Below are 24,130 nucleotides of genomic sequence, written 5' to 3'. Positions count from 1 at the left end.
GTGTGACCATAATTACAGGGAGGAGAAATATTTTGGTTTTCTCCTTGAGGCACCAAAATGTCTTCAGCCATCTCTGGTTTGTGATAAAACAATAATAATTAAGCAATAGAATCGGCTGTATTGCCTTCAAATTGAGGAAATATAATTTAATGCCAAATTGTGAATTTTAATTTAATAGTGATCATCTAGTCATACCATCTATGACTTATGTGCAATTGATTAATTCATTTTAATTTGGCTTCAGACAGTTATTTATTATCAGAGACTTTAAAAAAGAGGAACCGTATCCTTGTTCTCCTTTCTCTGCTGAGTTCATGACAAATGCAGCCAATTCTGGGGATGTCTGCTCTCCAAAAAGGAAGCATTAACAACCCCAGTGGAGTGTCTGTTTGTCATACCAAGAGTTGCTGAGTGAACTCTCAGGCAGTGTACTGTTTAGTATGAAATTAAAGTTGTTGTTATACATCCTCTGTTGGGCCTCTACCTCATGATACTTTCCCCTCAGACTAGAAGGGTTTCCATCTACTAATAGCTGATCTTCACCAGCAAGTGTGGTGTCAGGGAACTGCCATCGGAGCCAAGGGTGGTGGTTAGGCTCCCCAATGACGCTGGAGAGGGAACCAGCAAGGAGAGAGGGAGAGCTTCTGCTGGGGAAGGAGATAGGCATTACGCCAGGGAGGAAGGGGAGGCTGAGGGAGCTTCGGAGGGAAGGCTCCGGGCCTGTTCCAGCGAGACCAGCGGGGAGAGCACAGGAGCTCCCCTTGGGATGCCCACTCTGCGCAGAAAGCTTCCGCGCAGGGAAGCTAGGCGGCGACTTGGTGTCAAAGAACTTTTATGTTGGAGGAAATTCAGGAAACGCCCACTGACGGATTCTGCCAGTGATTGAGACAGTCATGGAATACTGACTGTCCAGTCAGGGGAAAGTTTTAACCAAACTACTCAGCTTGGAGCAGTTTGCGCCTTACGCACAAGCAACCCCAACCCCCTTACATGTGGCAATCAGCTAAACTTTCAGCTATTTACCCTCATTATATGGGTATTCCAACACAATGGTGGTTAATATAAATGTAATGTTCCATAACTATAGTGACTGGCTCCATTCTCATGTTGTGTGTGGCTCTGCAATCAATAGTTTTCAACTGCTGAAAAATATGAGAAATTGTGTATACAAAGGAGATTGTGCTCTCATCATTTATTTCAGACAGAAACAGGAGGCTATATCTAAAATGGTTATGTATGGAATCTGAATTTAATTTTTTTCCGTTTCTAGCTTCTTTAAATATATTCTACTAATAATACTAATTGGGCATTTTTCTATGGAGTCTTTCTTCATAAACATTTAAAATACTGTACTCCCACCTTGCAGAAAAGCCACAGAATGACAAGAGGATATAAAAACATTCAATATAAAGTTACCTGGGAAACATTTGCACTCATGCTTGGAATAGTAAATATTCCTGTGATGCCCATTGAACCAATGGTTAATAGATCTATAATATCCTGAGCTGTCAATCTTTTAGTTTTCAGAAGCACAAAATCCATTATAGAAATGCTATAATATATGAAAAAGATTAAAATCTTAAATTAAACTTTTCCCCTTCTACTGCCTAGAAGGATTTAGAACCCAGGAAGAAGGCAGGTGAATTTGACTTATAATCTACACTTGATTTCATTGGAAAGTGTCTCATACTGTCTCAGTTTTGATAATAAGTTTCACTGAAAGCTTTGAATATTCACTATTACAAATATGTTTTGTTATCTTCTTGAAGCCTGATCCTATGCAGAGTTAGTCATGGCTAAGTCCATTGATAATGTGCCTAACTATGTGTTAATCACACACAAAGAATTAAAAAGTCAAAATAAGAAATCGAACGATGTGCATGTTTCATCAGAAAATGGGCTTCTCTCTGTTCTCCCATCCTACTCTTCCCCCAGAGTTTCTGAATTGTATGCATTTGTAAAAGGTTTAAGGGAAAAGCTTAATTACAGCAAATTCACAAACATAGATGCATATACCTACACAGAAGGTATTTGTGAAAGCAATAGTATATTTCTGAGAAGCAGGAACAAGCAGTGGGGAGGGGGGGGGAATATGGGAAGCCAGCCACTGCTATCATCATCACCTCAATTTATGATAATAATAGTAAGCTAACTAAGGGGAAAGAGAGTCTGAGGTAACTGCAGAAAAACAGGACAGGCATGAGGAACCAATGCACCATCCATATATTGTTGGACTCTGACTCCCATCATCCTTGACCACTTGCTTTGCTGGAGGGGGCTGGTGGGAGCTGTGGCCCAACGACATCTGAAAGGCTTCCTGTTTCCTGCTACTGAAATATTTATTTTACTTAAATCATTTCTATACCACTTTTATAGGGACACGGGTGGCGCTGTGGGTTAAACCACAGAGCCCAGGACTTGCCGATCAGAAGGTCGGCGGTTCGAATCCCCACGACGGGGTGAGCTCCTGTTGCTCGGTCCCTGCTCCTGCCAACCTAGCAGTTCGAAAGCATGTGAAAGTGCAAGTAGATAAATAGGTACTGCTCCAGTGGGAAGGTAAACGGCATTTCCGTGTGCTGCTCTGGTTTGCCAGAAGCGGCTTAGTCCTGCTGGCCACATGACCCAGAAGCTGAACGCCGGCTCCCTTGGCCTATAAAGCGAGATGAGCGTCACAACCCCAGAGTCGGTCACGACTGGACCTAATGGTCAGGGGTCCCTTTACCTTTCTATACAATTTTTATTTTTTATTTTTTTAAAATCAAAGTAAAACATTGCAGATAAAAGTCAAATACAGTGGTACCTCGGGTTACAGATGCTTCAGGTTAGAAACGCTTCAGGTTACAGACTCTGCTAACCCAGAAATAGTACCCACCGCCCAGTACAGTAACCTGCCCTAGAATGCATCCTTGGACCAATCCTGCACATCCAAGCCTCATTCTTATGCGTTCCCACCAGCCATGCAGATAAATAATTCCCAAATATTAGAGAAAATGTTTGGTCTGCAAAAATACATAGGAGCATTAAGCATAATTTACAATGGCTCATTCATCCATCTCCATCTAGGGCAATGGAATGTCATATGAAGAGCAACATACTGTAACTACTGAGGAGTACTGAGCAATTTTGAAACACACAAAAACATGACAAACCAGACTCTCTCCCTGGACAGCAAAAATACAACTCCTGATTACCACCCAGTAATACATCACTCACTTTCTCCTACTGAACAGAGTGGTAGGTTATAGGGATTTGCAAAGAGAGAGATAAACAACGTCTTGTTTCATAGGAATATTGGCATGATGAATCACTTCTATGAGTTTTCTAGCAAAAAGTAAGGTGATGTCTCACTGTCCTGGATCAGATTGGCTCTCAACGACTAAAATTGCATGGGATTGTCAACCCATAAAAATGAGGCCTGGAGGAAATGGCTGAAAGTATGACTGGAGGGTGTCATGAAGGGATGGCAATGTTAGTAGCAAGCCAAACCTCTGTATACAACTATGATGTATTACTGGCAAGTCCCATCCCCCCCCCCCCCCCCGTTTTGTAGGTTTAGTTTTATTTTTCTTTAGACTTTACTTTTTCCATGAATGGATCTTCAGTTATGCATTCAATACATCATATTGAAATACTCTATTTCTCCCTTTTACATTCAAAGGTCAACCTTTATAATAAGGGTTGGCAGTGATTCTCCCATTGAGACAGTCATTTTAATTGATATTGTCTCCAGGAATAAAATTGCTTTTTATTAATCAAGTTTTGATGAGAGGCTAGTTGGCCATAGTATCTTCCTGTCTATGGAAAGTGGCTGCATTCTGGCATTCGATCCCCTTGTCTTCTATAATAAATTAGGATCACATAAGCACCCACAGGATTAATTATGGGCTACCTATCCATGGAGTCTCCTTTTATTTTAATTATGATGTTTCAACAGCAGTGATGTCTCCAAATTCCATAACTTTATAGATGTCATAATTCAAAACTCCTGTCTAAGCTAAATGGTGAGATGTCCAAGCAGTGGTTAAAGTGATGAATTAAAGGAGAAAAAGGTGTTTGACACACCTCACTTACTATGGAAAATAGGGCTTTAATTTCTGAAAGAGCAAGAGATACTGGGAGTTGGTGCACTTGTTTTACCAATATGGTACTGTGGATCTTATTTTCAGTGGCTGGGGTCATTATGGACAGAGAATAAGTTTGGATCCAGCCCATTGTGTCCTTGAATGCACTCTTTAGCTTTTTCTGATATAAGTAAAGCATTGCCAATAATTTCTCTGAAAGTGATTTTGCTACTGGAATAATAGTTTGGGAACTGAAACTGCCTTGGTTATCCTGGCGAGAGATTTACAGGAGTGTGGCCCTGTTAATTCTCTTGGATGTCTCAGGGGTTTATGTTACAATTTGAGTGCTGAATCCATGTGGGACCTAGTGGCTTTGGTGGTTTTTTTGGTGGCCCTGGTTTTACCTGGAGGATAGGTCTAAAAAGGTGGTGTTGGATGGCTGATGCTCCACACAGTGACCTTTTAAATGCAGGGTGTCTCATACACTATTCAGCACCTACATGAAACCACCTGATAAAGTTTTTGGAATACTTGGTCTAGGGCAGCATTCACTAACCTGGTGCCTTCCTGCTGTTTTGAACTGCAATTCCCATTAGCCTCAACTAGCAAAACCACATTGTGCACTGTAAATTACAGTCATACCTTGGGTTATAGACGCTTCAGGTTGTGTGTTTTTGGGTTATGGACGCGCCGAAACCCGGAAGTACTGAAATGGGTTACTTCTGGGTTTCTGCGCATGCGCAGAAGCGCCAAATCACAACCCGCGTGTGCGCAGACATGGCACTGCGGGTTGCGAACATGCCTCCCACATGGATCACGTTCGCCACCCGAGTGTCCACTGTACACCTCAGTATGATTTTATTTGTGCAGCTTTTAGTAGAAAAAAAGATTGTGCCATTTATCTGAATATTTAGCCTTAAAAATGATGATGGAGCCATATATACTGTTTTATGATAATATGGGTGTGTTTTTAATAATAAATGTCAGAGGAAATCTTTACAATGAATATTAATAAAATACATAAGATATGTAGCTAAAATCCAACTCTGGGAGATATGGGAAAAACAATATTAGACCACTGGTCATTATTGGGTTTGAATTTTGATATATGCCAAAGATCATGTGATGCTTTTTTTTAATCTGTTGATTTCAATGTGTTTTTAATCTCTACGGGGGGGAGGGGGACAATACCCTTTCAAACCACACTTTCTTACACATTTTTCTTATGAGACTCCTTAGTTTTGAAATGAATTTGAAGGTGCTTTTTTCAGAATTGTCCATTATCCACTGTCCAAATATAAAGAAAAAAGGGGGAAGAGGAAAGCCCAAGATGTTGTTTGATTGACTTGTCCTGCTGCAAAATATGTACCTGCTGTGAAATGAAGTCATGGAGAGAAAAAAGTGGAATAATTTAACTTTTTTATTTGTAAAGATAATCAGGATTTTCTGATTACATCTTAACTTCATAAATGTTAAATAACCTATCAGCATCTAGTTGTTGTAAATTATGAAAAGGAGTATTGCTGGGAATATTAACCAACTAAATCCTTGTTCTTTAGTGAACACGAAAATGCGTTATGGCAGGTTGTCATTGTGCTCACGGTAACTTTGACACCAAATAACAAAACTGCCATTTGCACTTAGGGTAAATTGGTTCACTTGTGCTTTTACTGTTCTTTTTATTCTGACATAAATTTATGAACTCTGGAACTAACCAAGTCGTGTGGTTTCCCAACTGACTTTAACAAATCCGCCCATTTCATTCCATTCACTCATCAAACCATCAATGCTGTGGTAGTTTCAGACTCGCCGCAGATATTTTAAGACATAGGCACTTTTCTGACCGCCACATTTCCATTTCCTATGAACATTTGCCTTTCTTGTTTTCAAAGGCATCAGCTGATAGGGGAAATATGTTATGCAGAAAAAGAGGGCAAAGAATCCTACTGACAATCCCATTGTTCTTCAACGCATTTTTTACATGATTTGTGTAACATATTCTTGCTTTCTTCCTGAGAAGACTTGATCAAGGCAGTCTGTTTACTTTTAACTTTATTTATTTGGGTTTTTGGCCTGTCCTTAGCAACAATCTAATACAATTTCAGATGTGAATAAAAAGTCCAGATGGCATCCCTCCAACATTTATATTTAGGTAACATGCAAAATGGCACCGTCCTTTTGGAATCTGCTGTCTTTTCTGGCTTCCTAGTGAGGTTGTAGGGACGCGGGTGGCGCTGTGGGTAAAAGCCTCAGCGCCTAGGGCTTGCCGATCGAAAGGTCGGCGGTTCGAATCCCCGCGGCGGGGTGCGCTCCCGCTGCTCGGTCCCAGCGCCTGCCAACCTAGCAGTTCGAAAGCACCCCCGGGTGCAAGTAGATAAATAGGGACCACTTACTGGTGGGAAGGTAAACGGCGTTTCCGTGTGCGGCTCTGGCTCGCCAGATGCAGCTTTGTCACGCTGGCCACGTGACCCGGAAGTGTCTCTGGACAGCGCTGGCCCCTGGCCTCTTGAGTGAGATGGGCGCACAACCCCAGAGTCTGTCAAGACTGGCCCGTACGGGCAGGGGTACCTTTACCTTTACCTTAGTGAGGTTGTTCCTACCAGTTTTGAATCAATATAATATAGTGGACAGAATACCAAAACTCCACTCCTGTCTCCATGTTTCTTTTGTGTAGCTACATTATACATATATGTGTAACACCCATGCAAGGCTCCCATGAGGCAAGGTGAGGCAGCAGCCTCAGGAAGAATGATTGTCCGGGACAGCAGATCTTGGTGTTGATCTTTCTTCCCCCCTTGTTCCTGATGTACATCTTCCCTCTCCCCTTCTTCCCTGGCAGGGAAAGAAGTGAAGTTTTAGGATCAGCCTCAGGTTCCAAAATCTCTTATGCCGTCCCTGATTGGATGGAGTACTGGATCCCCACTCAGTGATTATGCCTAATGCAGTGTTTCTCAAATTTGTTAGACTACAGCTCCCATAATCCTTGACCACTGGTCCTACCCAAGTTTGAGAAACACTGGCCTAATGTGTGCCTTCAGTCCAACCTATCGTACAAGGTTTTGGTATGAATAAAAATGGGAAAGCCCGACATGTGTTGCTTCCATGAGCATTTTGAAGATAGGGCCAGATACAAGTGTGAAAGACAGCATGTCGTGGAAACCCAGGCTATGTTAGGGCTGCCCTACATCCTGGTTTTCCTGGACACGTCCAGGAATTGCTCAGAAAAATGGTGTCTGGGTGGATTTTTCTTGAATCGGCAAAATCGGACGCATGGCAAGTTGGGCTTTTTTTATTTTAAAAATCTATAATGGTTTCTTACAGAGCTTCTTGGCACCTTGCTGTCCACTTGTGGGACAAGTAAGATTGTGCTGTATGAACCTAAATATGCTTTCATACCTTATGCTTGTGAAATTCTCTGAGTAAAGTATTTCACTTCTACCCATAACCCTTTCACTACATTGTTTTGGTTTTGTATACGGTAATTTGAAAAGTCCAGTCTACTGAATGTTGGATCCTGTAGAACAGGCATGGCCAAACTTGGCTCTCCAGCTGTTTGGGAATACAATCCCCATCATCCCTGACCACTGGTCCTGTTAGCTAGGGATGATGGGAGTTGTAGTCCCAAAACAGATGGACGGCCAAGTTTGGCCATGCCTGCTGTAGGACAGTGGTGGACAACCTGTGTCCCTCCAAGATGGTATTGGGCCTCTGACTCGCATCAGCCCCAGCCATTATGACCAATGATTACAATGACCAATGTCCAGTGATGGGAAGTCATGCAGCAGTGGAGGTACAATGGCATGTGTTGATCCTACTTTGAACTTCCACAGTTTAATGGAAGGTCTGCATGGAGACCGCATTCATGCAACTATAAACTTATAGAGATATTTTTGGGTGATCAGAAATCCTGGGAAAATAGGGTTTCCAATTCCAATGGAAAGAGCCCTGTGTGTGCGATCCCACTCCATCTCTCTGTCTGAATATCTGAATAGGGTTTCGATGGCAAATCTTTGACTCTTAGCCAAATGTGTGAAATATCTCCATGGCTGATCATGATGCTTGAGTTGGCATTGGGAAAATTAAAAATTCTGTCTGTGGTGATTCATCTCTGTTGCCTGATGCTTGTGACCACTGAATGCTGAGCATTCATGTGTGAATAAGGTATGTTTAAACAAAATAAAAGAAAAAAAATTCCTTCCAGTAGCACCTTAAAGACCAACTAAGTTAGTTCTGGGTATGAGCTTTCGTGTGCATGCACACTTCTTCAGATACACCGTGTATCTGAAGAAGTGTGCATGCACACGAAAGCTCATACCCAGAACTAACTTAGTTGGTCTTTAAGGTGCTACTGGAAGGAATTTTTTTTCTTTTATTTTGTTTTGACTATGGCAGACCAACACGGCTACCTACCTGTAACTAAGGTATGTTTATTATTCATGTATGAATGAAGTATCATTATCAAGAAACACAATCTTAATCATTCCAGTGCTTCATGGCACTGAGTTCCCCTGTTTACGAGGAAACACGAAATCAGAAAGACTGTGTATGTGAAGCAGCAATTATCCTATGAACTGTTGTCTATTTTGTAACAGGATCATCTAAGGCTAATTTGCCTTTGAAGTACAACATACTACTAAATGCTGGCAGTACTTCTCCACTTGTAATACCAGTCGGCCAGCCTAACTTTGCTCTTTTGGATGATCTGGATCCGTACACACAATACGAGATAAGGATACAAGCTTGCCAGGATGGTAAGATGTTAAGTAATTCTCTTTTGTCATCAGCAGACAGTGCAGTTTTGCAAAATAGCTTCTGTTCAGCAAAACAGATAACATCTTATTTCAAAATTGAAGTGAAATGTTTACCTAGTAAAAGCAAAGCCTGACACTGAGTGGTGCATTTTACATTTCTCCATATTATATCATGAATATTTTAAAAGAAAATTTAAAACGTTAGCATTTGGGGGAATGGTAGTCCTTTTTGTGAAATGCATTATGAAAAGCATAAAGTAGGTTTTTTTAAAAAAAATTGTCTAGAAGTACACATCAGATACAATCCCTTCTCAATTGATGTTACATCAGCAATTTATCTCTTTTTTATTATTCATATAAAGCAGAAGGATTATTGCTCTGTTATTTTGGATTACAAGGAATGCATGAAACCTTATCTAAAGGGATCTGTTGGCATGGGTAAAGCACTTACGCTGGTGGAAGTGTACAGAAACCGTTGGTACTGAACTTGAAGCTTCTGGGTATTGGGGACTTGTAAGATTGATCCCATCTTTCAAAAACTTTTATGACGGTCCAAATCAATAATATTTCAAGAATTTTTCCTGCACTGTTTGCCTTTTTTTTATCATTCAGTGAGCAGGGAGTGAGCCTTGGGACTCTGTGCTCCTTCCTCCTCTTGCTTTCTGCATTCACATGCTAGTCCTTGTTAGCTTAAACTACAATTGGCTATTGTTGTCCATTAAACTGTGGTTTAACGTCAGTTTTACTATCCAAGATCTTTATTTCATAGCATTCATACACCACTTGATTGTAAAATAAATAAATAACCCTCAAAGCGGTCTACAAAAATATAAAACAATGTAATCAATAAATGTCTACAACCTTATTTAAAAGGTAAAGTGACCCCTGACCATTAGGTCTAGTCATGACCAACTCTGGGGTTGCGGCGCTCATCTCGCTTTATTGGCCGAGGGAGCCGCCGTACAGCTTCTGGGTCATGTGGCCAGCATGACTAAGCCGCTTCTGGTGAACCAGAGCAGCGCACGGAAATGCCGTTTACCCTCCCGCCGGAGTGATACCTATTTATCTACTTGCACTCTGATGTGCTTTTGAATTGCTAGTTTGGCAGGAGCAGGGACCAAGTAACGGGACCTCACCCTGTTGCGGGGATTCGAACCGCCGACCTTCTGATCGGCAAGTCCTAGGCTCTGTGGTTTAACCCACAGCGCCACCCGCATCCCACAACCTTATTTACAAACAAACAAAAGTTAAAATATTAAGAGATTGAAATTACCCCAACTTTCTAAGCAGCTGGGAAGTAGGCTTGTTTAAACAGGAATGTTTTTTTGCAGACGCCAAAAAGAGTACAGTGACAGCCCCTCCTTGATCTCAGTAGGCAGGTAATTCCAAAGTGTAGGTGCTGCCACACTAAATGAACAAGTTCTTACAAATGTGGAATGGGTGTTATGTTGCACCTGTAGTAGTGCCAATTCTGCCGATTGAAACAGTGAAGTGGACACATGTGGAATAAGGCGATCTCAGAGGCAAACTCGTACTCAAGTTGTTAAGGGCTTTAAAGCATGCTTTGAATGTGGTTTAATATCCTGGACGATAAACTGATGTTAAATCATACTTCCCTATCTCAAACATAACAGGAAACTGTAGTTTAAGTGAATCAGGATCAGTGTGCAAAGGGAAAGCATGAAAGTGGGGAACACATTAAAACAGTACTTGTTTCTAGCTTGCTAAACTATGGTTTGGTTCTCAATTCAGTTCTTTATTTGTTTATGCCGGTAGCTACTGAGAGCCTTTTCAGTGGTGGTGCCCCAGTTGTGAATTATCCTCCCTAGAGGGAAATGTTTAGAACCTACACTGTAGTCTTGTGTTAGGTGATGACCTTTTAAATTGATCCCAGGGTTTTAAGATGTGTTTTAGTGGTTCTTATATCTTTTACATTGCCATTACCCCATGTTGGTTTTATTCTGTGATATATTGTTCTCTTTAAAATTATGTATTGTTCTATTTTTATGGTTTTATAAACTGTCCAGAGAACTTTGGTTATTGGGTGATAGCAACTGAAGTAGAAAATAAATGGAATGCTTAAGAATGAAAAGGAAATGTATATTTGATATATTGTTTCTTGGGCATTTGTCAGTCCAAAGAGCATGTTCCAGTGTCCAAAACATGATCCTTAATTGATGCTTTTGTTTTCCTGTAGTTGGCTGTGGAGTTGGTGAACGGGCATATGCAAGGACGGCTGAAGCACCTCCTAAGGATTTGAGTCCCCCTGTCATTGCAGCCACTGGATCGGCATCAATAGAGGTGAAATGGTCACCACCTAGAAAACCCAATGGAATAATTAGAAACTACTTTGTTTACAGGTAGCTTTGGTTGTTGTTGATTTTTTACCCTACTAAGATGCTCAATATAGAAACTACAGTAGCCCCCACCTGGAAGTTTTATTCAGCTCCAATAATGTTTAAATCATCTTCCCAAGTGCGTGCATTGGATAGCATGGCTAAAATCCACACCAATGTTTTTGTCCTGAAAAAGGTTGTCCCACCCCTTGGCCTAGAGTGGAGAAGGAATTGGGCTAAGTGTGATTTCTACTGTCACTACAATATTATGGTCATGGGTGGCGCTGTGGTCTAAACCACCACTGAGCCTCTTGGGCTTGCCGATCAGAAGGTCAGCAGTTTGAATCCCCGCAATGGGGTGAGCTCCCATTGCTCTGTCCCAGCTCCTGCCAACCTAGCAGTTCAAAAGCACGCCAGTGTGAGTAGATAAAAAGGTACTGCTGTGATGGGAAGGTAAATGTCATTTCCATGCACTCTGGTTTCCGTGACAGTGTTCCATTGCGCCAGAAGCGGTTTAGTCATGCTGGCCACATGGCCCAGAAAGCTGTCTGTGGACTCCCTTGGCCTGAAAGCGAGATGAGTGCCGCAACCCCATAGTCACCTTTGACTGGACTTAACCGTCCAGGGGTCCTTTACTTTTTACCTATGGTCTGGCAACCTTAAGGTTGTCAAGAAACCAAAGGCCAAGAAGTCATAGATAGGAAATAAAGAAATGCAGAAAGTTGGATTGGCCCATCCAGCTCAGTATGATCTACGCTGAATGGCTGTGACTCTCCGGGGTGTGACCTATAAAACTGAGGGTTGAACCTGACACCTTCTGCATGAAAAGCGTTTGGTCTGCCACTGAACTACGACTCTTTCCCAATGGCAGCTGTGGATCTAAATTCATATCTTTCATTGAACTTGCCAGCCAATTCTTTGACTTAAGGTTCCTAGAATTCTGGTTCTCCTGGAATATTTTCACCTGCTAATTGTATGGCCAAACACATCAAACCCCTCCTCTGTATAAAGAGAAATAAAGTATCTCTTATAGTCCAAGACAAGGCTTCACTCTGCTGGTTTTGTAAATAAAGCTGATGATTACTGCTGCAATTCCACAGCAGCCAGAGAAAGGGAAAACAGGAAATATAATGCAGAAAGTGGAAAATACTGTAAATTGAATTTGACAGCATTTGATGGCATTTGATTATTCTAGTCACAGCCAAACAATGATATAAAGAGTAATATGAAACAGAATGTGTTACTGCCTAGCAGACTCGAAAGCAATAAACCTTCCTCCAATGTGACACAATCACTTCACAATCATAATTGTAGCCTGTTTGATACCTCTGAGTACAGCAGAAGGGCACTGACTGACATAGATACATTTTGTTTTTTATTTAAAGTGAAATGAAAATGGCGCACTGGGGCTCCAGATACAATCGTTATATTCACCTACATAGGCATGAATCACTTGGCAGTTATTTCAGCTGAAGTTTAAATGTGCTTAGACAACAACAATATCACATCTTTCTCAGATAGCTGTGGAAAAAATCAGAAATTTGTAAGGGCAGGAATGGGATGTAAGCACAGAGTTCTCCCCCCCCCTTTTTTTTTTTTGCATGTGATACCCACACATAGCCTTAGACTGTTATAGCAAGAAGTCTGCAGTATTTCTGGAGGATGTTATGGTATGTAATTTCTTTTTCATCATTTGCTGCCACTGCCTTCCTGTCATATATACACCAAACTAAATTTATTTAACCTGCAAGTGGTAGGCAGCTTTTCATTAAGCCTGAAGGATATATATATTTGCAAGGGTTTGGAGTTCTGTGCTGACCTTCCTGCTATCCTCACCCAACCCCAAACCTTTGTTAGATACGTTTTTAGAACAAAACTGGAGGGAGGGAGGTATAGCAATATTTATTCATTTATGCTGTGTTTCTATGCCACTGCACACACACACACACAAATATCAGTAACGATGCAATATAATAAAACAATAAAAGCAGTAAAAAGAAATTCCCCTTTAGCAGAGGAAGAAATCAAACCAGTTGACAGAACTGATAAACCAATAAATCACAAATAAACATTGGGCATCCAGGTTTTTGAACCACAAATTATTTAAGAGGCCTCAGTAAATAAAAAAAAAGACCTTTGCCTTCCTCTGAAAAGACCATAAAGAAGGAGCAAAGAGTGCCTCTTTGAGGAAACTACTCCACAGGCAGAGTGCCCTTTTATAAATGTATTTCCTTGATTTGCTTTCCTTTACTCTGATGATAATACCTGAGTAGGTAGTCAGGGAGTAATTCAGTTGGATACTGAATGCATGAAGCTCCCTGAATGGCAAGAGAACTGCAGAGTACAGCAGGAAGGCATGAAGTGGTATGCAGATTTTAGGGTGCCCTAAAGTGAGGAGCCCTAGTCAGTTGCCCAGTTTGCCCTCCACTAAAGTCTCCACTTCAAGCTACGTAGCTATGTTATTGGCTATAAAGTTTGTCCTGATAAACATCACTCTTTGCACACCTTTAAATGGGTGAAGGCATCAAACCATAATATGCAGGTTCAGTGACAGTTAGCAGTTCCTGAGAAGGGCATCTTTCTCTTGTGCTTTTCTCTGTGTGGTAGAAAATCTTCCATTTAAATGAGCAGCTGAATTCTAAATCTTCAGGCTGTTGAAATGACTAGAGACTGTTCAGCCACTTCTGCTCGGAGTTTATTCATACATGAGGATATTCTCCTTTTAGCACTACAGATGGAACCATTTACCTAACCATAAGTTTCATTCATTAAATATTCAACAGTAATAAGATCTAAACACTTTAACCAGACTACATTGTTCGGCTTTGCTTGTGGAAGAGCTCACGGTTGGTGGCATATTTGATCTATCAGGGAGAGAAGCTGTTTATCACAGATTTTCCACATTACTAAACAGTAATTTGTGAACCCAACAAACAGCTATGGCGGCTAACTGAGAAACTATGCAATACAATGCAAAGCAAACCAATGAGCATTGTTGTACATAAAATATCATAATTTTTCACTTTTTGTGATTGACATATTTTTGTAACTCAATAGGAGGGCATTTAATGCAAAACTCTGCACTAATTGGAAGCAGCACAAGTGTGCCCTATGCTTCCTGGCAACTAATATTTAATTAATTTATTATATTTACTCTTACATTTATGTCCCACATTTCTTCCAAGCAGCTCACAGGGGCATAGATGGTTCTCTTCTTCCCCATTTTATCCTCACAACTCTGTGAAGTACATTAGACTGAGAGATGGTGACTGGCCTAAGCTTTAGGGCTAAATGGGGCTTTGAATGCTCCCAGGTCCTAGTACAACACTCTAACCACTATGAAACATGGTGCATTTTACCATAAAGCCCATTGCACCTTAAAAATTCTACCTCCCTTCCAAAAATTAAAAAGCTGCTAGTCCCCAGTGATACAAGTAATTTGCATAAAATCATGATGTCAATCTTTGGGTAAAGGTGCAGAATCTGGAAACCTAGTAGCAACAGTTGAATTTCTACAAGGCTCTTTCCTCAAACTTCCATTAAACTCACTTACCCCAACAGTCAATTGGGCTGAGGTAGGGTGCCCAGAAAAGGCCCTTCCATGGCAATCAGTCTTATGGCCCTTTTGCACAAAACTAGCATGGGACATATTGATGGTTGCTTTAGCTCACCTCCCACACACTTCTCCCTATGCTGAACCACTGTGATTGAGACCACAAGCTTAACATGAGTCAACAATGTGATGCAACAGCAAAAGAAAAGAAAAGAAAAGAAAAGAAAAGAAAAGGAAAAGAAATCTAATTCTATTCTAGGTTGCATCAACAGAAGTATAGTGTCCTGATCATGGGAAGTCATTGTCCCACTCTATTCCACATTGGTCAAACCATACTGGGAGTACTGTGTCCAGTTCTGGGCAACACAGTTTAAGAAGAATATAAACAAGCTGGAACATGTGCAAATGAAGGCAGCCAAGATGACCAGGGTTCTGAAACCAAGCCTTATGAGGAATAGCTCTGGGAGTTGAGTATATTTAGCCTGGAAAAGAGGAGATGGAGAGCTATGGCAGCCACCTTCAGATGTCTAAAGGGCTGCCACACGGAAGATGGAGCAAACTTGTTTTCTCCTGCTCCAGAGGGTAGGACCCGAACCAGTGGCTTCAAGTTAAAATAAAGGTGATTCTGACTAAACACCAGGATGAACTTTCTGACAGTAAGAGTTGTTCGACAGTGGATCAGACTCTCTCAGGAGGTGGTAAACACTACTTCATTGGAGGTTTTTAAGCAGAGTTAGATGGCCATCTGTCGTGAATCCTTTAGCTGGGATTTCCGCATTGCTGGGGATTGGACTAAGGATCCTTGAGGTCCCTTCCAACTCTATGATTTTATACTGTGCTTTGACTTTATTGCACTTGTGTTATTACATGCATGTGTTGGCCCATGTACATACTCTGCTTTTCCTTATGCAGTACCAAGTCAAACAGTAACCAATTCAACTTTTACCACCAACGTAGCACAAAACAAAAACCGCTGCTTCCTGTTAATATGTCATGACTTTAAAAACACTTGCTACAGGTAACCATCAGTATTGAAATAACCAAATTTGACAATAGGTAAAGATTTGTACTTGCGAAAGAAAAAGTCCATTGTTCATAGGGCGTGATCATGACACCTGCCTAGCACCTGAGCTGATTTCACATCAGCAAATGCACCATGTTTGCTGTTGCAAGTGGCATGTCAGGTAATGTATTGATTTGGTGTAGTAAGTATGTGCATTGTTAATGATAAAAACTGAACTATACTAGGCTATAGTCATTTTGAAGTTTGTACTTCAGCATCAAATGATCTCTTATTTATTAGTGGCTATAAAAGTTATTTACAGGTGATTTTTGTATGACTTTCAGACGTCCAGTGGGTACTCGAGAGGAACTGCTTATTTTCATCTGGTCTGAAGGTGCTTTAGAATTCATTGATGCTACAGATGTCCTTCAGCCGTTCACAGAGTATGAATACCGCATTAGGGCACAGAATTCCAAGGGCTCTGTGGATAGTCTGTGGTCTTCAACACAAACTCTGGAAGCCCCACCTTGGGGCATGAAAGTTCCCTGGGGCCAAGCTTTAAGCGCTTACTCTGTGCTCCTAAATTGGACTGAACCCACTTCTCCTAACGGTGCCATTTCTCAATATCGTGTCGTCTATCAAGAGAGGCAGAGCGACCCGACATTCAACACGCCAGCTGTTACTGCATTAACTGTATCGGTAAGTGTTAGATAACCAGCCAACGTGAAGGAGTCATTTTTAGAAACGCATGCAGTTTCCTTTTCTGACCTCATTTGTGGTTTAGAAGTGCATATTAGGGCTGTCGGCCATTTCAAGAAAGATTGCATGTTTCTGGTTGCATTACTTATTTGTTTATAAAAAAAGATATTTATATAATGCTACAGCATAAAAAAAAATCAAAGTGGTTTACAATAATATCTCTGTATAAGAAAAACACATAAAAATTCAATCACACAAACTATGGTTAGTCAGACAGTTGATTAATCAGTTATATGTATATATGAATAACGACAATAGTTCTGAAGCAAACAAGGATACTTTGTTTTTAGTTGATGTGCACATACATCATAGTGGTCACTATCGTAGAAAAAGCTCTTGTATGGGTGAAAATCCAGGGATTTTTCTTGTTTAATGGCATTTGCCATCCCCAGTTTCCTGCCTCCCATGCGTTGAAAGTATTTGTATTAAAATGTGTTGCCCAATTAATTGGAAGCACCTTTTTAGTCTTGATTAATAGATTAAGTGTTGTAGTTCTAAAATATTCACATGGTGCAATCCTTAGTTGCCCATGTACGCTAATAATGGATGATTCACATGCAACAATGAGGACATCTACACATGAACAACAGCCCATCACAATCCCATGCATGTTGGCTCATAAGTTCCGCTGAGCATAGCAGAACTTACTAGTAAATATCCTTTGGTTAGGAGACTTAAAAGTCCAAAATGAAATATAATCATAGCAAAATCAGATATATTTTTTCAACCATTCCAAGTGCATGCTGGTTTAAGCATGATAGTAAAATTAGCATTAGCTTGACTCCTATGATTTATGTTTAGTAATTAGGAAGATTTGCCTCATAACTCTTCAGAATCAGAAATAAATCAACCACGACAAAAAGAAAACGCTTTTACCAACAGTAGCACCTGGCACTCCCATACTGTAAGTTGCAAACCTTGACAAATACAGGAACCTCCAATTAGATGGATACAATTTCTGCATGGAAGAAATGGCAGAACTAAGAACAAGATACAGTGTTGTGATTTTGCTGTAAATTGACTATTTCAGCAATCGTAATGTCAAAGGAGGCGTTGGACTGGCACTGTGTTGCAAATGTCTTATTTCAAAAAAAGATACTGTAGAGCTGGAAATGGTTCTGAAAAGGGAAGCCAAAATGATCAAGGGGCTGAAGTAACTTCCCTAGGAAAAGGGTATGCTCCTTACAGGTCTTTTTTTTCCTCAGGAAAAAGATAAGGAGGGATATAACGGAACTGTGTAAGGTTATATAAGTTGTGGAGAAAGTGAATGGAGTTTTGCTCCTCCCTACCTCATAATACTACAACTCGGGGACAAGTAAATGAATGTTGAATATTCAGGACAGACAAAATAAAATACTTCTTCACACAGTGCAGAGTTGAACTATGGAATTCGCTCTAACAAGATGTAGTGACGGCCACCAATATGGATGGCTTTGAAAGAGGACTTGACAGATTCATGGAGGATAAGTCTATCAATGGCTACTAGCCATCATGGCTATGCTCTGCCCTCATGGTTGGAGGCAGTAGGCCTCTGAATCCTGGTTGCTGGGAAAAGCATGTGGAGAGAGTGCTGTTGACTCAGGTTCTTCTGGTGGGCTTCCCATAGGCACCTGGTTGGCCACTGTGAAAGCAGAATGCTGGACAACATGGGCCATTGGTCTGAGTGAGCAGGGCTCTTCTTATGCGAATAGAAAAATAATGTCAGGAAGCAGGCCTCAGTTGTTATTTACCATCTGATGTATGATGTCTACTTAAGCCAGCCTCAAAAAAAGTCACTATCTGCTGCCACTATGTATTAATCGGAAGTAATGGCATGGAAAATACCAGCCCTGGGACCTGTTAGTCTTGGTTCTACCCCTATGCAGAATAATGGAGACTTTCATATATTCTAATTACATTATACAGTGGTATCTCAGGTTAAGAACTTAATTCATTCTGGAGGTCCGTTCTTAACCTGAAACTGTTCTTAACCTGAGGTACCACTTTAGCTAATGGGGCCTCTCACTGCTGCTGCGCTGCAGCAGCATGATTTCTGTTCTCATCCTGAAGCAAAGTTCTTAACCCAAGGTACTATTTCTGGGTTAGTCAAAACGGGGAGGTCTAAAACAGGAAGTCCACCTTCCCCTTTTGTAAATAGATTGAAGCAATGAGGATGCAAGCTGAAGCCTCGGAAAGCCTATTGTAAAGGACTAAATTTCCATCAGTAAAAAATACTAAACCCCCCTTGGTGGCAGGAGAAGAGGGGGGAAAGTTTTGGACTGAGTATACCTGCAGGAGAGAGCGAACAGAGTTAAAATACCACCGCTCCGATCCTGGGAACGGGCTGCCAACAGGACTGACGTGTTCTGGAATGCCTATTGACCGTGATTAGAACGTTCACTGACAGTTAGTTAAATAAGGAATACATTGTTTCCACTGTCTCCATCTGCGTTTAAAAAGGAGTAAAAGTAACAGAAAATTGAAACTAACTTTATTGTTTGAATTGAATTTAAAAGGACTAATACAAATAGAAACTGTTTCCCTCTAGAGGAACTGTTTCCCTCTAGAGGAAGCCTTTGAAACTGTCACAAGAGTTGAGCTGGGGGAATTCCCAGCTGCAAGATAAAAACCTGTGAGATTCTGGGGACCTTGAATTGGTTAAGAATGTTGACAGAAGAGGCCTTAATGGATGTATTATGTAAGATAAGTGACTCATTGGAACAGCTTCACAAAAAGGTGGATGTGGTAATTACCAAAATCGACAATTTGGGACAAAAAGTGAACACCAATACAGAAACTATTCAGAAACTGACACAGGAATCTACTTTGACATGGCAAGCTGCGGAGAAGGCTAGGGAGAAAGTTATTGCCGTCAAACCTAAAGTAACACAATTGGAGAGAGGGAGAGTCCCAGCCTTACAGATGCAGTTTGATGAACATAAGTTGATGCCTGCTATGATTGAATTTAAAGAAAATCAGATTTCGAGAATCAGAGCCCTACCTGAACTGGAGAAGGAAAGTTTGATAGATTTCCTCACACAGGAATTTGATGATTTTTGGGACCGGGACTTGAGATTAAAACTGTGAGGGCCTTCGGACTTGGAAGAGGAGGGAAAAAAGAGAAGAACAAAATAAGAGACTGTTGGAACTACCAGAAGAACTTAGAAGAACAACAGTCAAGAGTGGAAATTTTGAAAGACGTCCTGAAATACCTTTTGGATCTTAGATTTAACTACGGAGATTTGGTCACCCTGTCGAGAAGGAATAAAATCATCTTTAGGTGGGAGTTTCCCCGGGATCTACTCTTTAGCCTCAAAGGAAGGAAAATGAAAATAAGATCAGTGGAAGACAAAGTAAAGCTCATGTATAAATATGAAGAAGACTCGCAGAAGGGACTTGGAAAAGAGTTAAGAGCATCGGACAGAAGATCACCAGGTTGATGGACTATAGGGAACTGGCGGATATGACTGGCAGAATCCGGGACCAGGGAGAAGAGTCGGTGGAAGAAGATTGGAAAAAGTTTAAAGACTATTTATGAAATTTTGTAAAATTAATGAGTGTTAGAAAAATGTTGGAAAGGAGTTATATGGCTTTAGTAGAAATGTTATAAGGAATTAAGTACAAATAGATTATTAGAGTATTAAAGGGAAACTAAGGTTAAAATATGTTAAGACAATTATATATTAAAGGGAAAAATAAGGTTAGAATATGTTAAGATAAATAATAGGACAGAAAACAGAGGAAGATGGAAAGGAATTGCTGAAACAGTTAATTAAAGTGGAATACAAAAAGGGAGGTGTGAGGAGGTCGTTGAAACAAGTAAATGAAAGTTAAGATACTGAACTTATTAGATGTGTTTTAAATTGTGTTTGTTTGGTTTTGTTAATTTAATGTTTTGGGGTTGGTGTTGTGTAGTGTTTTTGTTTTTGTATTGTATTGTATTGTATTGTATTGTTTAATTTTTTTCTTTTTTGTAGTCTTTCTTTTGTAGTCTTTAAAATGTTAATAAATATTATTTTTTTAAAAAAATATTTCTGGGTTAGTGGAGTCTGTAACCTGAAGCGCCTGTAACCCGAGGTACCACTGTATATAACTCATATAATAATGGAGACTTTCATATACCGTAGTCTAGAATTCACCACAATATAAACTCATGTCAGATCAGAATATCATAGATTCAGGTAGGTAGCTGTGTTGGTCTTAAATAAATAAATAAATGAATGAATGAATGAATGAATGAATGAATGAATGAATAAATGAATGAGTGAGTGAGTGAGTGAGTGAGTGAGTGAGTGAGTGAGTGAGTGAGTGAGTGAATGTATGAATGAATAGTACAGTAGCACCTTAGAGACCAACTAAGTTTGTTCTGGGTATAAACTTTCGTGTGCATGCACACTTCTTCAGATTGAGGTCAATGGACTTCATGGTCTCTAAGGTGCTGCTAAACAATTTTTTAATTTTTAATGTATTTCGACAGAATATCATATTCTATCTTAAAATTTTCTGAATACCATTTTCTGTGGGAAATATATGAGCTGTTGTTTTTTTCTTGGCTTACTTTCAACATGAGCAGATTAGCAGGGATAAGAAGTGGTCAATATTGAGGAAGAGCCTGAATTTCTTTCTCTTAATTTTTTTAAAATGTTATGTACAATTCATAGCCTTCCAGCTGTTCAATAAGTACATGCCAAGTTATATGGCAAGACTGCATATATGTTTGTTTCCCTCTACAGCAGGCATGGCCAAACCTGGCCCTCCATCTGTTTTGGGACTACAGTTTCCATCATCCCTGACCACTGGCCCTGTTAGCTAGGGATGATGGGAGTTGTAGTCCCAAAACAGATGGAGGGCCAGGTTTGGCCATGCCTGCACAGTATTGCTTCTGGACAATATATTAGGACCTGAAGTGTCTAGAATTGCACACTTTCCCCAAAGCAAATTTATTGTTTCCCACTAGTGATCAGACACTTTAACTCTCTTGCAACAATTTAAAACATATGTTTTAAAGGTTAAAGGCCAGAACTGACAAGTGGATAGTTTCTAGTTGTTTTCAAAATCCTTTTCAAGTACCATTCAGCATGATGTTGAGTTTTGGAATTCCTCTCTCCAATCATGCATTGAATTGTCTTGCACATCATGCCAACAACAACAGAAAATATCCAAGATGGTTGCATTGAGGGCAATAAAATGTACCAAAATGGCTTTTTAAATAATGTTGCCACAGTATGTTTCTTTAGCAAAGGCATTTTAACGCCTTTTAAATTGTATTTTCTTGGCACTGGAGAAACATTACCCTACAAAACCTGAAATGGAAAAATATGTCAGAAATATATGCATAAAGATCAAGTGTGGTTTAGATAGCACTGATGCATTTTACTATCTTTCTATTTTTATTTTAAAATTATTTCACTTTTCATTTAAAAATGTGTGTTACTGTGCCTAAACATTTGTCTCTGCAGAGCAAGACAGCTTCCCTGCCCACCAAATTTATTGCAAATTAATGCTTTATACTAAAGCAGTGCTTTATTTCCCTAAGTGCAATGTAGGACACATTGAATGGAACTCTGGATTTGCGGATAGGATGTTCTGATGTAGCAAATGCAGTCCATATTGGTCTTTAGCCTATGCGGGTAGACTACCCTCCTGTAGGAGCAGATGAAAATAATAATAGGAGCAGTGACTTTTTCTGTGCAATGTCATTTTTCTGAAGCTTCTGTTTCAGGGAACTTCTCTGAAACTTCACATTTAGTGCTAAATTGCTGGATTAAAAGAGACAAGGAAACTCACATACACCTTGGAACTGATTGAGCCCACTCAAGAATGAGGATTATCTTGGAGTCATGAAAAAAACACAACTGAACTCTTTTTGTACAATTTCTCTCTCCCCCCCCCCAGTGGTCCTGAAGTTGCCATTGGATGCAACTAATATTTATGTATTTCATTTACTAATATCAAACCCCATGACTAGGAAGATGAGAAATTAAAAATGTTATCAAATGTATCAACCTCAAAACTATTTTTACTCCCCTGAAATTATCTGGATATTTTTCCTTCACAATTTGTTGGCATTGAATTTTGTCCAAGACAAAATTTCCACCTCATCACATGAGATATGTTACTAGTTATATAAAAACTCATTGGATTCCTTTAAAATTCCTGGTATGCCTCCAAATTCAACATGAATTTTGTATCGGATGAAAATTGATCTGAAAATAGTACTGGGCTGATATGTGAATAATGCCTCTGTGTGTGTGTGTTCAATTTCACAGGAATCTAAAATAAAGACATCATGTTTGAAAATTGCTACTCTGTGGAAATAGAATTTCCCATGAAATTGCTGGCAAACACTTAACTGCAAATTTGTGAATGAGATGTTTTAATTAAAATCTAATTTTATTGAAGGAACTAGCTTCCAATGATTAAACTTATGCCCCTTTAAAATATAGCTTACGGGGGTACTAGGCTAAAGCATTTAATCTCCTAAAGCATCTCAACTGGAGCTGTCTCATGGGATATGCCATTAGTCATTCTCTCACACAAGCTTTCATGTTACTTTGCAAGACTTACAGTATCGAGCAAGCAGAGAGGTCTGTCCTTTATGTTTCTATTGCTACCAAAGTTCAAGATTTGTGTGTGTGTGGAGAGAGAGAGAGAGAGAGAAGATTCCTATTTACAAAGCCTTTGCTAACCAAGGAATTTGTTTTAGCATTGCTTCTTGTGTGCGTTGCATTCAATGTATACCGCATGTCCAAATAGACCACAGAAACCTACACTATGTGGCATAACAGTAAAAGCCTGAAAATGAGCAGGTAGAAATGTAAAGAATGGCTGCAATGGCTTGGGGCTGTGGCCTGTGCATTGGGTGGAATTAAGTGCTGCACTCTATCTGCTTGCCAGACAGAATGATCCCCATTTGCCCTGTTGTGGGGATTCCCCCAATCCACCCCAAGCCACTTTCAGGGATGCAGAGGGCACATGGAGGAGTACAGCAGGGCTTATACTGGTGAGGCTTATTGCGTGGACAGGCCGAGTCCCCCAGATCCCGAGCCCCCCCCCCCCCGTCATGTGGAATAACGACTCAAGCCAACATGCTATGGGATTAAATTGGCCACAACTTTATTAAATTTCAAATGTGGGTAGACCTTGGCTCAGGCATTGGGAATTATTCCTCTCCAGTCCCCAGCCGGGGACCTAGGGAGCATCAGGGTTATCCAGTGTGGGGGGGGATGGGCTGGCTCTGGAGAACATATGTTCAAGTAGAGATAGCTGCCCCCGTTACGCCACCGCCGCAGGGGAGAGCAATGACGGCCTCTCGGCATACGGTCAAAGCCTCCCTTCAGAAACCCCTTTAACGGGGAACCCTGGTATCGCAGCCGCAAAGAGATAGACTAAAGGATTCCGCCCAAGGCCTGATACTGCCAAAGTTGTGATGTTTTGCTATGGGAAAGGCAAAACCTGCCAATGCAGGGGAATTCCTTTCTGGCCCTTTAACAGCAACCTTGACGTAGCAGCGCCCGCATAACTGTGAAGAAAAGTTAACCTGCAAAACCTGTGAAGAAAAGTTAACTTGCGAAATAAGAAATTAACTGAGGGGGGGAAGGGTGGGAGAAGCTCTGGAGCCAAGTGAGGATTCCCAGGTAAGATCCTCCCTCTATTGTGTGGGCAGGTAGTCCCTCCCCTCCCTGGCC

General features: G+C 40.5%; 1 protein-coding gene across 1 annotated transcript in view; it reads left to right on the top strand.

Annotated features, from left to right (window-relative positions):
- Positions 1-24,130, top strand: part of USH2A (usherin) — a 446,098-nt gene that overhangs the window by 353,606 nt on the left and 68,362 nt on the right. Inside the window, exons 59-61 of the mRNA XM_079968364.1 lie at positions 8,654-8,812; positions 11,010-11,172; positions 16,049-16,403. Of these exons, the coding sequence (XP_079824490.1) occupies positions 8,654-8,812; positions 11,010-11,172; positions 16,049-16,403 (677 nt within the window). The remainder of the gene's footprint in view (positions 1-8,653; positions 8,813-11,009; positions 11,173-16,048; positions 16,404-24,130) is intronic.

This window comes from Podarcis cretensis, assembly GCF_951804945.1.
Source record: "Podarcis cretensis genome assembly, chromosome: 3".
Taxonomy (NCBI): Eukaryota; Metazoa; Chordata; class Lepidosauria; order Squamata; family Lacertidae; genus Podarcis; species Podarcis cretensis.
The sequence above is the reverse complement of the archived record's forward strand: the minus strand, read 5'-3'. Positions and strand labels throughout refer to the sequence as shown.